This window comes from Excalfactoria chinensis, chromosome 2 (genome assembly GCF_039878825.1).
Source record: "Excalfactoria chinensis isolate bCotChi1 chromosome 2, bCotChi1.hap2, whole genome shotgun sequence".
NCBI classification, from domain to species: Eukaryota; Metazoa; Chordata; class Aves; order Galliformes; family Phasianidae; genus Excalfactoria; species Excalfactoria chinensis.
Genome location: NC_092826.1, coordinates 84,300,144 through 84,316,228, shown reverse-complemented (window position 1 = coordinate 84,316,228; position 16,085 = coordinate 84,300,144). Strand labels below are relative to the sequence as shown.

The window sequence follows — 16,085 nt, the reverse complement described above, 5'->3', positions numbered from 1 at the left end:
CCAGAACTCTTTTCCAAAAATAACACTCCATCAGCTTTCAGAGTTTCATGATTTGTAAGTGCTTCTGTGATCAACCTCAGACTTCCTCAAAAATTCTCCAAGGGGAAAGAGCTCTTGCAGATCATGAGGAGAGGACTTTTCTTGTGTTTTTTATTTTTCATGTGTTTTTTATTTTTTCAGCTATGTAAAGGGGATGTCCAAAAAGTTCCTCTGTTGGGAGCTGACTTGATTTGTTTTCATGAGGAAATTTTCCAGCGTGTAATTTGGTAGAATTATGTCACTTGAGCTGCCCCTGCTTGTTTTGAAGATGACGGAACTCACTGGAAGTGATGCTGCTTCTTCTAAAACATGAGTGCCTACTCTCTCATGGAGGAGGAGATACGTGTGTATTGTTTGTAAGGCTCAACTGTGTTGTAAGCTCTTGGTTAGCTGAGCTGAGGCACAGAGCTCTACAAGTGCTGTGACTTGAGACTACAGATGTGGTTTTGGAAATGTCACCGCATGTGGTCAGCCTTTACACAGTCACTGCTCTTTAAAATTTGCAGAAAAAATGTTGAGAGGGGATTTCAGGAGGCTGGAAAACCCTGTCCCCTGTCCTTTCGTCAGTCACAAAAGAAGTTTTTATAGTGCCAATTCTTGATGCCCTTCTTGCCAACCCAAGCACCCCACAGTCAACCTTATTTCTATTCAGGTCGATGCAGAGGGGGAAAAGAATAAAGAACAAGAGGCACTACCAGTGCAGGCAGTTGAGAAATGGGAGTGACCTGACTATCTGATGGGAGGAGCACAGGCTCCTACACGTAGGGATTTTCCCTGTGACGTGGGGCACCACAAGGTAAGACCTCCGGGGGATTCCCCAGTCTGTGTCCAGAAATATCAATCTAGAAGCAGAAGCAGTTTCACTCTGCTGTCACAGTCCATCCTGCAAAGAGGCACTGTGTTGCTGCTCTGTGATTTGAAGCAGCAATAACTATGGCTTCAGCAGCCTACGCTCTGCTCATCACCCTGTGCAGTGGTAAGTAGGGAGTATTTCATTTTTCACTATTTTGTTTTATTTTATTTCATTTCATTTTATTTATGCTTATTTTGTGGGGATATGTTTTGGGAAGACAGAAAGGATTACGTAGGTGATCACTTATAAAAGCAATTTGTATCTGTGCTTGGCAGTTTGGAGTTTGATCAGTGGAGCTGCTGTGGCTGTCCCAGATGTTGCTGTGACATGTTCTGAAGAAGCTCTGCTTCCCTGTAAGATTCTTCAGGATTCCTCAGTCACCTACCAGGCAGTGTCTTGGTACAAAGTAAGAAAAAAAAGCCTAAGTAACTTGAATAGTCTGCTTTGCTTTCCTACTTGATACTGGCTTCTCTTGTACAAAATAGGCTTTCTTTATGAAAAGGCATCCTTCTGTCAGTGCAGCAGAGATAAGGCAGCATTTGAGCTGATCATGGGGAACAGATGGTTTCTGTGTCATTGTAGACAGACTGTTTGAACATGACCCTTGCATTGCACTTGGCCTGCTTTTCTATGTAACTATTCCTAGCCTGCAGGGACCAGAATTTAGGGATTGTTCCACGTGCAGACTGCCAAACACTACTTCAAAAAGGAGACTTTCCAGGATTTTTCTTTAGAAATAAACCTTTAAACCTTATAACATCAGTGATGCTGTCTCTTGGTTAATTTTCCCCCAGAAAGGAGCTGATTTTCAGTTTGTAATAGAAGAGCTAAACAAACAGACACAATTACTTTGAAAGACTTGTCTAGTTAAGGTGAATATAAGGGAAGGATATGCAGAATACAGAGAGCAAGAAATTCTGAGTCATCTGTAGTGGCAAACTAAATAACATCTTGGCTGCCCTGGCTTACCTGCTGTCTCCAAAGCAGGAGTACCCTGCTTGTTGCCTGTGGGAGAGCTAGGATGTGCAAGGATCCACTGGCTAATGAGCAGAAGGTACTATTTACCACTTTCAGTATGGATTTCTCATAGAAAGAGAGACAGAGATGCCCACCAGTTGAAGAAATGTCCATTGACTTGCTTTATAGAGACTGTGTATTCACATATCAGAGCATAGATCGAGTTCATAGTGTGTGTTGCTTATCAGACAAAAGGAAGGTTTTGCCATGCCATGCCCCTATTTCTGACAGGTAAGAACTTAATTCATCTCTGACAGAACATAAAACCAAAGCCTTGGCTTCCCCAGCAGTTTGGTCAGATATAGTTTTAAAATTATTCCCCCACAGTAAATGAATAAATTGTGTAATTAGACCTCTGCAGCTGAATCTGCCAACATGTCTGAATTCCAGTGCAACACTAGGCACATCCTTCAGGGCCCAGTGGCAGCTAGGAGGGACAGACAGCAAGCGGAAGCTAAGAGCCAAAAGCATTCTGAAACCCTGTAGGCCCAATTCTGGTTTGTCACATAGCTCTTTATAGTTCCACCTGGGCACAAATAGATTGCACGTGCAGGGCATAGTGATATTTGATGATGCCTGCTTTGTATACACCCTCCCTGGCAGCTCTCACCTGTGCTCCCCCTCTTTGCAGCACTCTGGCACTGTCACTGCCCTATCCCGCCAATCTCCTCTCCCTTATGGTCTCCTCATCTTGTTTCATCTGTTTTGCTCAGGAAAGTGCAGTCATTTCAGTGTCAAATACAATAGGATCTCATGTATTTCTGCTCTGCTGGCACTGGCATAAGAACTACAGGTGTTAACAAAATCCAATAATCAGCAATAGCTGCCATCCACAAGGGTTGATACAACCCTCGTTAGTATGTCCTTCTGGTTATTCATCCCAGGGGAGAGAAGAAAAGTAGGAATGGGCAGTTAATGACACTCCTGGAGATGCTAACCCAAGTGACAGCCCTAACCACAATAGGAAAGCACTCTCAATGGGAAAAAGTGATTTGTCCATTTTGTGCTTGGGAAATGATGCTTATTCTACTTGTGGGTCTAGCTGAATGAGCATCAGCTTGAAGAGAAGGAGAGTTACCAGGTGGCAAAACCCAGCCTTGGAATGTGTCTCCCAGGCCCCTCTGCTCTGCAGTCCTCTGTGCTTGTTGTCCCCTAGTTGTCTGTGTGCAGCTGTCCCCATCCTAAACTTCATGAGCTCAGGGGAACAGTGGGGTGTAACTAGGCTGCCCAATGCAGAATTAATCTGTTATTTAAAAAACAACTGCTGAAGGATTAATCAATAAACACCACGTATACCCTCAAAGGGCTAATTAAAAGGTAATTCCTACAAATGGTATGAAATTTCAGACTGTAAAGTTTAAACAGCTGTTGGGCTAAATCTTTTGTGTGAGGTCACTTTGAACTGTGCAATAAATGTGAGCAATTAACCTTTGCTTCTGCTGCTTTAAAAAATTATGGCGACAGTGTTACAGTGCTGCACGTGTGGCTGCTTGCACAGGGTGAATGCATGGTGAAAAAAACCCCTTCCTACTGGCACCTCTGCATGCTGCAACCAAGTAAGGGATACTTTTATATAGTTTTCTATGGTCTGCTTAAAGGAAAGGAAAGGAAAGGAAAGGAAAGGAAAGGAAAGGAAAGGAAAGGAAAGGAAAGGAAAGGAAAGGAAAGGAAAGGAAAGGAAAGGAAAGGAAAGGAAAGGAAAGGAAAGGAAAGGAAAGGAAAGGAAAGGAAAGGAAAGGAAAGGAAAGGAAAGGAAAGGAAAGGAAAAGTGCTATGCTGTTTTAAAGTGCCCTCTTTTACAGTTCTGTGCGAAGAAGTAATAGTTTGAAGGAGTTAATACTCTGGTGCCAAAGTGCAGCTGAAAGTAAAAATGAAGCACTGCAGTCATCAGTTTCTTCGCTTTTGCTAACGTCTCATATTGCAAATAGGCACATGTGTTTCATCTGTCCAAACCTTAGAAGTATCCTTAGATCCCTTTGGATTGTTTGTAGGCATGGGATCAAGTGTGGGAATAATTCTGTGCATTCATAACAATGGTACCCATTAAGGGTGGTCCACTTGTAGGGACAGAGAGCAACTCATGTGTTATAATACCATGAACAACACAGATGCTTTCCAGCTGAGGACTGAAAAGCAGGGCATAAGCACACAGGTACTGGCAATTGCCTGTGAAAAGAGTGGCTTGAATTACTGTGGCCCATCTATGAAATAAGAATCTGGGTAATGAAACTTCACTTACTTTTCTGCCTCACAGTGTTATTGAATACTGAACAGTTTGTCTTTGTACGGTACATTGAAAATGAGAACCACTTCGTAAAAACACGTAATTATCGTTTTATATCCAGCTTGAAAATCAAATCGAAACACACCCAGATGAAGTCCCAGTGGTTACTTAGTCACGTTGTTCATGTGATAGCCAGAACAGTCTTAATTTAAAACAAATTTTGAGGAAGAAGAGGGAAGGCTGCACCTCCGTGGAGAAATAACACTTCATAACACTTCCCCCCAAAATATGAAACTGTGGCAAAATTAGAGGAGGAAGTCATATTGTAAAATAAAAGCAGATTTTATGGAAGTGTCACATTAATTTCACCTCCTTTCAAAGGAAATAGCTTCTGCTAAATGTGTATAGCTATAATATGTTAGCATAGGTAGATACATTCTATATTACTCCGATCTAATTGGTAACATACACAAAGAAACACAGTCAAGCTCAGATGTCTATCTAGCTCCAAGTGGCTCCAACGCATTCATGACTGAGACTGAAAGGGAGTTTTGTTCATGACCAAAACAATTATTTTGCTTGACATGACCTACTGCTTTGTGCCCTTATGTTAACAAATAGAAAGGCTCTGTGGCTGAGTCAGGGACTTTTCTGACCAGGCCCAGATAATGTGGCACATGCGATTCCGTTGCTGTTGCTTTGGGTTCTTGGGTTGGTTTATTTATGTGTGTGTATGTTTATTTTTCTTCTAAAGCACACTCAGAGTTCACTCACAATTGCTCACAATTGATGTAGGGTTTTGGTTTTGTTGTGTTTTTGGTGTTGTATTTTTTTGGTGTTATTCTTCAAATTTAACAGTGGTATCTCTATATAACACCGTATAGGAACCACGTGAATGCACCTTCAGCACTAATCAAATGTGAAAGTGCTTTAGTGCTGCAAAATGCACCTATTCAGTGGCCTCAGCTCAGTTGTGATTCATTATACGCTGGCTGTCAGGCTTTGCCAGGATTCTAGATATTTTACTTTAGAAAATAAATTCCTTCTGGCTGGATACAGAGTATTTAGATTTCTTTAGCAGTCAAAAGTTTAAGCCTGGTCTTTATTCGTGGTAAAATTTTACACAAAACTATTTTTATAATCATTCCACCCTCAGAAAAAGAAAATAGATTTATGTTAATGAATTCCACCTTTAAGCTGGCATCGGTTTTAGACCTGAACCATTTTGTTTCAAATAAAAATTTGCTTTTATGGGAAAAGTGGATTGTATTGGCAGTTTGATTTACTGAGGAGCCAAAGTATCACCTTAGTCTGGGAAGAGTGTGATGAGAAAAGGTATTTAGAGAGAGCGAAGAATATGAGTTGACTTGAAACCAGGTTACTCTCCCACGTACATGATAAAATTAAGTTTTAATTGATTAGTTAGGTGCAAGCACTACAGCATGGGTGAATTGCCTCTGGTTAGTGGCACAACCATGTAATGCTATAGATGTTTTCAAAACCACAGCTAAGAGACAGCCTGCTCAGAACAGGGGAAGGGCTCTTCATCCCTCTTTCACCTTATTATTAAGTTCCCTGAAGAAGAAATATTTACTGGAGAGCTCTTAAATTTTGGAGGTGTTATTCTACCTATTTGCTGTAGCTCATCGAGTCAGAAACCAGAAATGTCTCAGCTCAGTATTATTTTCAATCAAATCTGAAAATACTAATATCCCATGTGAATATCCACACTTTCACTACTCTTATCAATAAGCTCCAGGTTAGGAGAAACTTACAGCAATCAGTCAATTGACTAGAGAATCATAGAATCCTTAGATTTGGGTGGGACCTATGAAGGCCATTTACAGGGACATCCACAGTTAGATCAGGTTGCCCAGCCTCACCTTGAAAGTCTTGAGTGACAGGGCTTCAACCACGTCACAGAATACATGAGAGGAAATCACATCCTCTTTGGATCAAATGTATCCAAGCTTTTGAGGACTGGCATAAGTGAAACTCAATGTAGTAAGATGACTATAGGAAGTTGCTCAGGACTGTGCCCAGTTAGGGTTTAAGCATATCAAACGACGAAGACTCCACACCCACTCTAGGCAACCCATGCCAGTCTTCAACCAGCCTTAAAGGGAAAAAAGGGTTCTCCTATGTTTAAGTTGAATGTCCTGAATATCAAGTTTGTGCCTGTGCCAAACTTCAAGGGGTTCTAGAAGCCTGTTTCCCCAGCCTCTGGATGGCACCGTCTGCTGTCACAGGCACCCTCCCAGTTTTGTGTCATCTGCAAACCTGCTCTGTGCCAGTGTCCAGCTCATTGGTAAAGGTGCCAGGCAGTGTCACCCCTTGGGGAAAGCATTTCTTCTCATTGCTTTGGAGGTGATGAGGAACAACAGATTTAGCTTCCCTAGCTGACTTCTGAAAGGGAAGCGAAATACACGCAGAAAGCATTTTGCCATGAATTCAAGAAGACAGACCCTACACGAGTGGATTTCTAACACTTAAGAGCATTTGCTTCAATCCCTCAGTGCTTGTGTGGAATTAATTAGGTGGCAGCCTTGGCATTTACCTTGCGGTGTGCTATTACCTGAAGGAGACTCAGCATGGTCTACTGCTGGGTGATCATAGGCGCCTGAGCTACGCAATGATCTATGTGGTGAGAGGCTGACTCGCGGAATTTAAAAAGGGAGGCTTGGTGTGTTTTGATGAGACGGCTGTATTGGTCCAAGCGTCAGAGGGGTTGCAGTGACCTCTGAGCAGCGACGGCCGCGTTGCGTGTAGGCGCTGGGGAAATGCCACCAGGTGTCTCTGTAGCCTCAGAAATGCAGGGAAGCTGCAAGCTCTAAGCGGCGCCGCTCTCGCCTCCATCTGCTTCAAGGGAAGGGAAGGTTTAATGGAGAAGGAGCAGCACGCAATCTTAGAAATGCACCCACATGCATGAACCGTTCTCCTCCTTCCCAAAGGCAAAGGGTCGAGACACCTCATCCAGGGCTCTCCTGATTTCTGCCCAGGTGAGGGAGCCCACGCGTAACTGTCTTTTATTGTGCAGGAAAGGCAAGGTTCATGTGGCTCTACAGGCTTTGCTCTACTTGACCTTACATAGGAGTCCCTCTGGCCAGCCTGTCCCCAGGATGCTGTCACAGCATTTATCCTTAACTGTGTACCTCAAGAAGCTCTGGAGGCAATAAGAAAGCTCAGTGACCCCTCTAAAATAAGAAAGCTGAATCATAGGATGCATGGACTTAGTATACTTCTCCCCTACATCAGCAGTGGTGATTACAATTGCATACAGAGTGATCAAAGAGTTTTCTGGTTCCCAGACCTCAGCCACAAGAATCACTGTACCATTTACCACCCTGGACAGCAATTATTCATGCTATCATTGATAATTATAATTGTTTTTAAACAAACAAGAACAAAACAAAACAAAAACAAAAGAAAAAGAAAGCAGCCAACAATCGAATGAAATAAGGCATACACTCTTGTTCCCTTTATTGCCTTATGGGCAGTTTTGCATTTCACTAAGGAAGGGGGTGGCAAAGGAAGGGAAAGTGGTGAAAATGAGATCTGAGAGAGGTCAACTCTATCCACTTAACTGCTATTGACCTACCTGTAACCAGAGCTGAACCCAGCCTGCACACTCTGATTGTTCTGGCTGCAGCCCTGGCAGCATGCAGGGCCTGAAGTTATCACTGTCCCTGTAATAAAGTGAGTCCCAACAGCCTAAAAGCCACCATAGGAACTGCTTGTCCCTGTGCTGCTTGGGGTCAAACGTAATAAGGAGAAGGAGCCGAGGTAAATTTAAGGGGGGGATTAAGAGGAAGAAAGTACTTTCTTCCCTCTTGCTGAGTAAAGTGTGGGAAGTCCCAGGGAATTACTGCTATGTGTTTCAGCTATGCGCTTAGAGAACAGCCCCCTCAAACAATAATAAAAAAAGCACTTTCTGAGGAAGGATCTTAAAAGTAATGAAAATGTTGTGCTTTTGCCTGATTCCCCAGTTCCTAAAATGCTCCCCAACTTGCAGCTTACATTACGCCATTTTGCACAGAAGTACAACAGGCCCGTATTTCTCTCCAGATCCCTGAGTATGTTTTCCTCATGCAAACACAGGAGAGAGAAACCAGATTCTCCTAGCCTCAGTTGTGTTAATTTTGATAACTTCCAGTGTAACCCCTGTACTCTGATGCAGTAGCTATGCTGACAGAATGTAAGCACTGACATGCAGCTCAAAAATATGTCTATTAGAATAAAATAAGAAATAACACTAAAAAAACTTTGGCTTATATCTGTGATAGATTTGGCTGGAAAGCTGGGCCTTGGACTGTATGAGCAAGCTCTGGCTCTGCTGGTCCATAGAAAGCTCAAATTCCTTGCTAGGGAAACCTTCACAGAGGGCACGCTGCCTCAAGTTCCAGGGAGACATCGATGAATAAGAATGGACATGTACTAATTCAAACCCTTCTCCCATCTTTCAAATCAAGTTAGGGGTTCCTCTGTTCTTTGTGATTCCTAGCCAATTGTCATTTTCAGCACATCCTATTGCCCCGCCATACAAGCTGTTCTGGGAATACACTTTATTCCTCCCGCAGCCTCTCAGCAATGCCAAGGAATGTAGCTCTTCTGGTTACAATTAAGAAATTCAACATACAAATGTTCCCAAAGCACACCAAAAAACCTGCTTGTGACCTTCACACAAATGAATCCAAATGAGTCGAAGCAATTTGTGTTCTTTGTTTTCAACAGAGAGCTGAGGGGAGGGAGGGAGTCCTGCTCCTCCTGAGAGGCACTGTGCTTTCTGGAGGCAGGTTATACTTTCTTTAATATCGTGTCTATTTAAACAAAAAGTCAAAAAACTTTTTTGATTGTGAGCATGAATGTACTATGCACCCTTTTTTCTCCTCGTATCTCTTCAGCCTCTGTTTTCAACCATAAGCCAGCTTTAAAATTCTCTCCTCTAGAATTTAAGATGACACTGTTGCCCAAGACCAGAAACGTCTTTGTGTTTTCCAGATGTCCGGAGCTGGCGACAGAACAGCATGGAAAATCCTTGATGTGGAATCTGGTTATCCGAAAGGACTTGGAGGCTCCCTGGAGCTCTCCAACAACACCTTTCAACTGAGGATCGTAAATGCCACCAGCCAAGACAGTGGCACATACAAGTGCACCTTGGGGGAACAGAGGGGAGACCACAACCTGAGTGGCATCATCACATTAAAAGTAACAGGTATCATGTTCTGTTAGCATTTCATGAAGATAACAGGTTAAAAATATTTTGCAGACACCAGAACAGCGTAACAGTTTATTTTACATTTTAGGTTGCCCTGGAATAGAAGATGAAAAACTGAAAAAATACAAAACTGAGCTTTTCATGCTGACTTGCCTTGGGATTTTTTACTTGTTGCTCATCTTCTTTACTTGTGTAAGTATTTCACTTCATCATAAAGAAATCAACCAACCCAGAACACCAGAAATACCCTGCTCATTTTCTCTGCTCGCAGCACCTTAACAGAACCATTCAGAAGTTGGCCAATATATGTAATTTATAACCAAATCTTTTAAGTACTCACATAATGTCTTCAAAGCCAGGTGAAAACTCAGGTGCACAAGGAACATAGGATGGAGCCCCAATGAGATAAAACACTTTACTCTACCCTGAGCTAACTCAAAGCAGGTTATTTTCCTGCACCCTGCTGCTCATTTCTGCTTCCATTTACTCCAAGCACAAGTACTCTTTCGTTTAAGATTTAAGAGTACAACAGTCCTTCTTGTCTGGTAGTTGGAAGCAGAATGTGTTCAGAAAGAGAGGCACAGTCTTCTAGAATCCTGACCCCACCTATGGCATTGCTTTGCAGGACAAAACAACAGACAAATGCAAGTCTACCAATTTTTTGCTTCATTTTCCATATCTGTAAAGAGGTGATAGCCCCAATGTCAGAGGGGCATTTTTGTCAAGCTCTTTGCTCTTAGACTTCAATTTAATATTTCTGGAAAATAATTAATATGGAATTGAAATAGTAATGTTATAAGCAAAGGCAACCATTAGTAGTTCTGCAAGACCTGAGTTTAGCTTGGAAGATGTACTGAAAAGTCAGTGTAGAAACACTGCAAGAATACAGTGCAACACAAATACCCATTCTCCTAGAGGTTTCATCTCTACCCTCAGTTCTTACTGGTAGCTCTGGAGAAGGTGGAGAGAGCAGGTTCACAGAAGCAAACCCATGGTCTATCTGTGATTGCGGTGAACCAAGCACAAAACCCAGGCAACTTGCAGTTCTCAACTTAGAGCCATCGTGAACCTCAGCTGACTGGTGCAGTGCAAGACCAGCAGCATCTCTAAACAATGGTCTTGTTCCTCCCTCCCCCTTCCTGTGGGAATGTTTTGAGATAGAGTTACAGATAACATTGTTAACAACAAAGAGAAAACAGCCCAAACATTTTGGGAGGACAAATTGAACTTTTTGCTATTTCATATCTGCCTTATTGTTTTGTTCATCAGCAGATGAATCGTAACTGTTGATTGGAGAATATCTAATTAGCTGCAGCTAAATGCAGCTTTTCATGTACCTTCAGGGAGCAATTAAATTTATGCCTGTCTCTTTCTTAGATTGACAATCTTGCCAGTAATTTGTGCTGTTCAGACTAAAGTTTGACAAGATAAATCTTGTAGGAATTTGTTAGGATGAAAGTATGAAAGCAAGGATATCACTCAGAAAAGACAGATGCCTCTGTTCTGCTCAGTGTCCTGAAAGAATTTCAGATCTCTAAAGAAACCTCCCATCCCCAGAGATAAAAAAATCTAGTTTTATTGGTGCTGTTAAAAAATGCAGAGCTACATCAGAAGATAACTATTCTGATGGGATGACACGTATCTTACTCCTGGGTGAGAGTCCAGTTTCAGGTATCAACCTACCTTTCATCAGCACTTAATATTGCTCTGTTTTCACAAAGGAGCTTTGTTACTTAAAACGTCTGTTAAGTTCTTACAGGTTGCCTTGTCCTCTCTGTGCTTAATCTCCACTAAATTCAAAAGTGACATTAGGTTTAAGACTGGTGGCAGTTCTGTGACTTCACCTTGACAACGTAATGAAAATATTTTGCACACTGGCCTGTGTCGAGGACAGGTACAAATGCATTCGATGCAAAACCTCCTTGCATGAAAATACGAATTAATTAGAGATTTTTTTGTGACTTTTTGACTTGCAAAGCTCACTGACTGGCAAGAAACAATACTTTTCTTCTTTTTTGGATGGTTCTGTTGACGAATAAATGTGAAAGATTTAATGAGTTAAGGAGAAAAAGCAAAACTTTTGAACTTCAAAAATGCTCTGTACACAAGAACTCTCAATTTAAGCCTTCTTTTCCTTTTTTTTTTTTTTTTTTTTTTTTTTTTTTTTTTTTTTTTTAAATTCTAGACTTGTCTAAGAAAAGAGAGTATGTCTCCCAGTGATAAAAACAGAAGAGATTCAAAACACACTCTCAGTCTCATCAACACACATGAAATGACAACATTTCGGGTTTTAAACAGTGGAAGCACATGCAAAAGTGGACTTACTTCAAGCTCTATATAGGTTGGCACTGTTGATGGCACCGTAGGCTCATCAGTGAACATATGCCGTGAGACAGATAGCGGAGTGATATGAAGAGGGAAGAAACGGTCATATATGACCTCTTTGGGACTGCCCGACGGTATGGGTAACCTGTCAGTGATGTGCTTGTTCTGGGCAAGCCTTCAAAAAGCATCATTATGCACTACAGTAACTTCTTGGTGCTAGGTGGCTAACAAATGCCATTGCAGCTACACAACTGCTGTTAAGAAGCTGGTATCAACATTTTTCACTCTGCCATGCAGCCCTCTTGTTCAGACAGACTACTCTTGTGATGTGAAGATTGAGTAATAAGGGCACCATGGCAATGTAAAGGCTGCAGGTTAGGCTTGTCAGTGAACTAATCAGTACGATGAAGAGCCAGCTTCCCGCAGTTGTCCTGGATAAATCACATCAACATTCAGTTTTAAATATTAGAATGACAGGTAAGCTGAAATGAAGGAAGGAAGAAAATACTTTGAAAATCCTTCTGGACTGAGAAGAATCCTATCTCTGCAAAAGAAGTAGGGATGCACTTACATAGTGTGTCCATCAGACATTCTCTAGAGGCATCTCTAGATGGGTTCATCCATATGGGGCTTCTATGCAACTGTTAAATTTAAGGGAGCAAAAATAAGAGGGAAGCAGCATGCAATTTTAAGGGCATGCAAAGATGACTTTCTTAGTGGTTTATAATACATAAAGTCAACTAAATGTAATGAAGCCTCTATCGATCAAATTACAGCAGTAATTACGAAGAAAGAAACAAACCATCTATATCTGTGAGATGTATTGAGTCAGCTGTGGACAAACAGGAACAGAAGATGGGGCAAATAAACACCAGCTTTTGGTGTTAACAGTATGTAGTTTACATGAAACAAGGCTTCAGAGAAGCTGAATTCAGGCTCATGATGCAAGGGTGAGAAGACTTGTCATTTTTGGCTGAAGTGGGCAAGAGTTACTTTGGATGTTGAAATTAAGTGATCACCTTGACAGTGCTGCTGGTGAAGCAAGTAGAGTCTAGAGTGACTGTGGATGTTCATGCCACCATATGAAGATTTGTGCCGTAACATGAGAACACGATCAATACCTCCTACAAAACAAGCCAGCCAAGCAAACTGCAGCACTAGGATTACTCAAGGCAGTTTGGAATTTCAGGCTATGACAAGGAGGCTCTTTCTACAATCCTTTGACTAATTTCGAAGCGATGATGGGAGGAAAGCACCATGCATCACTCAGCAGCGTCTCTGTGAGTGGGGTAGATATCTACATCGATGGAATCCGAGGGGCTTCTGACCAGAAGAATGGTTGCAAGGGGTATGGAATTTACTTGGGGCATGGTAAATTAATATCGCATTTGCTTTCTTATAATCAATTTTTATATGTAAATGTGTGTAACATACGTGAAATAAAAATTCAGAGATAATGTGCCGTTTGTTTTTCTGCATGCCACATAAGAAAAATAATCCCAGAGACACTCCATATCAATTGCATTTTATTTTACAATCAACTTAATTACATCAAATAATGTAGATGTCTGATCCAGCCTCTTTGGTGGAAGGAGGCATGTGTCTGTGAATAATTGATTAAGCAATGGATAATTTCATGCATTTCTAAAGAATTAAGTTCATTTGAATTTTCCTCAAAATCCCACTTTCTTTCCAAAGAGCATTCCAAAACACCTGTCTCCTGCTGACAGTCAAGCCATTAAGAAAAGTACAAGGATGCTCCAGTCTACCTGTGTTGCTTCTAAACACAGGGCACCGTCATGGCTGACCTGCACGTTTAGATGGAAGTAATATGAGCTGAACCGTGAATGTGTAACAGCCCCCTAAATGACCCAAGTACTTCGAGCTTCTCCATTTGGTCAGAAACATATGATATCTGATTACTTTATTTATTTTATCTTATTTTATTTTGCTTTTTTATTTTTTCTCAGTTTATTTACTGATTTCTTTTAGAGGAGGGTACAAGAGGCAAGAAGGGAAAATTCAGGTGTTGGGTTGATAATAAATCATCAACCGTGGCTGAAATACTTCTTACAAACTATTCCTTCAGATGTATCCATAGGATCAGATCAGGATTGAATGAAATAAAAGAGACTCTGTATAAACAACTGTACCCTTTTTTTTTTTAATCCTGAGCCAAACTGTCTGCAAGGCAGAAGACTGGACCGGAGGTTACAACACTGAGGGTCAAATTTCAGGATCAGAAGTTTCAGGCTGGCAGATTCTGGAGATTTGCTGCAGGCCCTGCTGTGCTGTAGAGGCGATTATGTTCAAGGCCACTTAAATATGTTAAAGGAATTTAGAAGGAGTAAGCAGTGATGAAGTCTTATGTCAAGACTATTGACTGAATTAAAGAGTTGGAAAGAAAAACACAGGTTCCTAATGTGATGAAGGTGTTTGCAAATCTGGCATGTAAAGAATGTAAAAAAACTGTTAATGTATGGTAGGACAAAAGCTAATGTTGGCTGAAAATAATATGAATGAGGACCAGACAACTAAAAGATAAAAAAATCCAATATAATACAAAGCCTTCAGCACTAGCAAGAAGAGAAACCATTTCTTGGCTGACAGTCTTACAGAGTGAGCCACACATTTCTCAGCATAGCATCCCTGAAGAGACGGTCCTTTGCTTGCAACACAGATCTGTGCATCTAAACAGCCCATTTCAAAATGACTGCCCAGCCATCCCACTGGGATGAGCTCGTGGACACGTTCTTCAGATTCCAGTACTGAAGGGAGCACATCTGTCTATTGCACAACCTAGAGGCTGTTTTGATTATACAGAATCATTTCTTCCTTGGACAGAAACAGTTGTTCTGTTTGCCATTACTCTTCTCATCAATGTCTTTAATTTTTCTAAGATATTAGCGTATGTGCATGCTAGCACGGTTCTTTATACTACTTTCTTACAACACTTTTTAGAATCAGGAATTCAACTGGTCTCAACAAACCCAGGAGGTGGGAAATACCATTGTCTTTATTTTTATAAACTAAAGCTGAAGACACCTGGAAAATGGAGCGCTTCTGAATCTGCCTGAGTCTGAATCTGAAAATGAGCTGAGATCTCCCAACTGTGCTGTGAGTGTCTTAACCACTGAATTTTTTTTCTTAATATTTTTTTTTCTTGTTTTACATATATTTTTTCAATGATCCCTGCCCCCAGCCAACACCCTAACCTGTATTTTGGTACTGCTTTTTCCAAAGGTGAGCCATCTGCATTCAAAGATACCAATAAGCGCTATATGTGAAAATACACATAAAGAGCTAGTTTGTATGCCTGTGATTAAGGAATATGCAGACAAACAGTGTGCCACACAGGGAAATTACCCCAAAGAGAAATTGCAACTGAAGCTAAATGAATATACAAAATAGCAATGAAGGAAAGCTAAAGGACATAATCCACAAAATGCTGAGCGTATGAGTTATAGCCCTGAGCTAAGCCTGATTTGTACAGCTGGCACTTACACAGCAGATAACCCAGGTTGACAGTGACCTTCACAGCACCGCTGCAGTAATATTTGCTGGGAAGTCTGAACAGGTCTCCACCTATTTCTCCTGAGCAGGAGCTGCCAGCACACTGGTATTCACCAACACGTGCCACAGCAATCCCTGTGAACAGTCAGAAGCACAACCCTTTCTGTACCTAAATTTTTTCTGCCTTGGGTGGGATGCTTTGGAGGTACACAAAGGCAACAACTCTACCCTATAATCCAGCTGTGGAATTAAAGGCAAAGTGAAGGTTCTTCCCTCTTCTCTCCTTCTTAAGCAATTACCAGCAAAAGCCTGGCTCTTAACTTATTTGGAGAACAGACTGCTGGGGAGATTAAAGAGTTACAAACAAATGCAGAATCACATTTTTTGGTTAACGGTCTGTTCCCTCTCATTTCCCTGCCAAGGCCGGTGTTTGTAGCGCTCTGCTTTTTGCTGACTACAGCTGATACAGCTTCTGCATAAAGCTGTGGGAAAAGCTCCCCTAAAGGCTCCAGGGCGGTCACGTAAAACCCAAAAAATCCACCAAGGGAATGGGTGGTGGCAGGACTGACACGGGCCGATGCACGGGGTGGTGGGCCTTTGAAGGCTTCATCTTACGTCCGAGCCCTGAAAGCCTTCCCACCCTCTGATGGAAAAAGCTTGCCACATCCTTGCAGCTGAGCTACATGTGCGTCTTTTATGCCATAAATGGACAGCCTGGGCTGAGTTTAAGCCTTTGCTTTGCTACAGTGATTCCAGACAGACGTCACAGCCAGAGCAAAACAAAACAAGCAAACAAGATTGAAGGTGAGGGGCAAGAACTGAGAGGGGAGCCAAGAACTGAGAGGAGAGACAGCTCCAAAGGGAAATACAGGCTACACAAGCCCAGCACAAACCTGAGG

At 41.8% G+C, this 16,085-nt stretch overlaps 1 protein-coding gene across 1 annotated transcript; it reads left to right on the top strand.

Annotated features, from left to right (window-relative positions):
* Positions 1–827: 827 nt before the first annotated feature.
* CD83 (CD83 molecule) lies at positions 828–13,128 on the top strand. Its single transcript, XM_072329882.1, has 5 exons — positions 828–1,015; positions 1,168–1,298; positions 9,132–9,345; positions 9,437–9,540; positions 11,534–13,128. Exons 1-5 carry the CDS (start codon positions 973–975, stop codon positions 11,687–11,689), a joined length of 648 nt encoding a protein of 215 aa, XP_072185983.1. The 5' UTR covers positions 828–972; the 3' UTR covers positions 11,690–13,128.
* The last annotated feature ends 2,957 nt before the right edge of the window (positions 13,129–16,085 follow it).

Coding starts and splice junctions, on each gene's coding strand:
- CD83 (XM_072329882.1), top strand. CDS start 973: ATGGCTTCAGCAGCCTACGCTCTGCTCATCACCCTGTGCAGTG. Junction 1,299..9,131: donor AGGCAGTGTCTTGGTACAAA/GTAAGAAAAAAA, acceptor TGTGTTTTCCAG/ATGTCCGGAGCTGGCGACAG. Junction 9,541..11,533: donor TGCTCATCTTCTTTACTTGT/GTAAGTATTTCA, acceptor TTTAAATTCTAG/ACTTGTCTAAGAAAAGAGAG.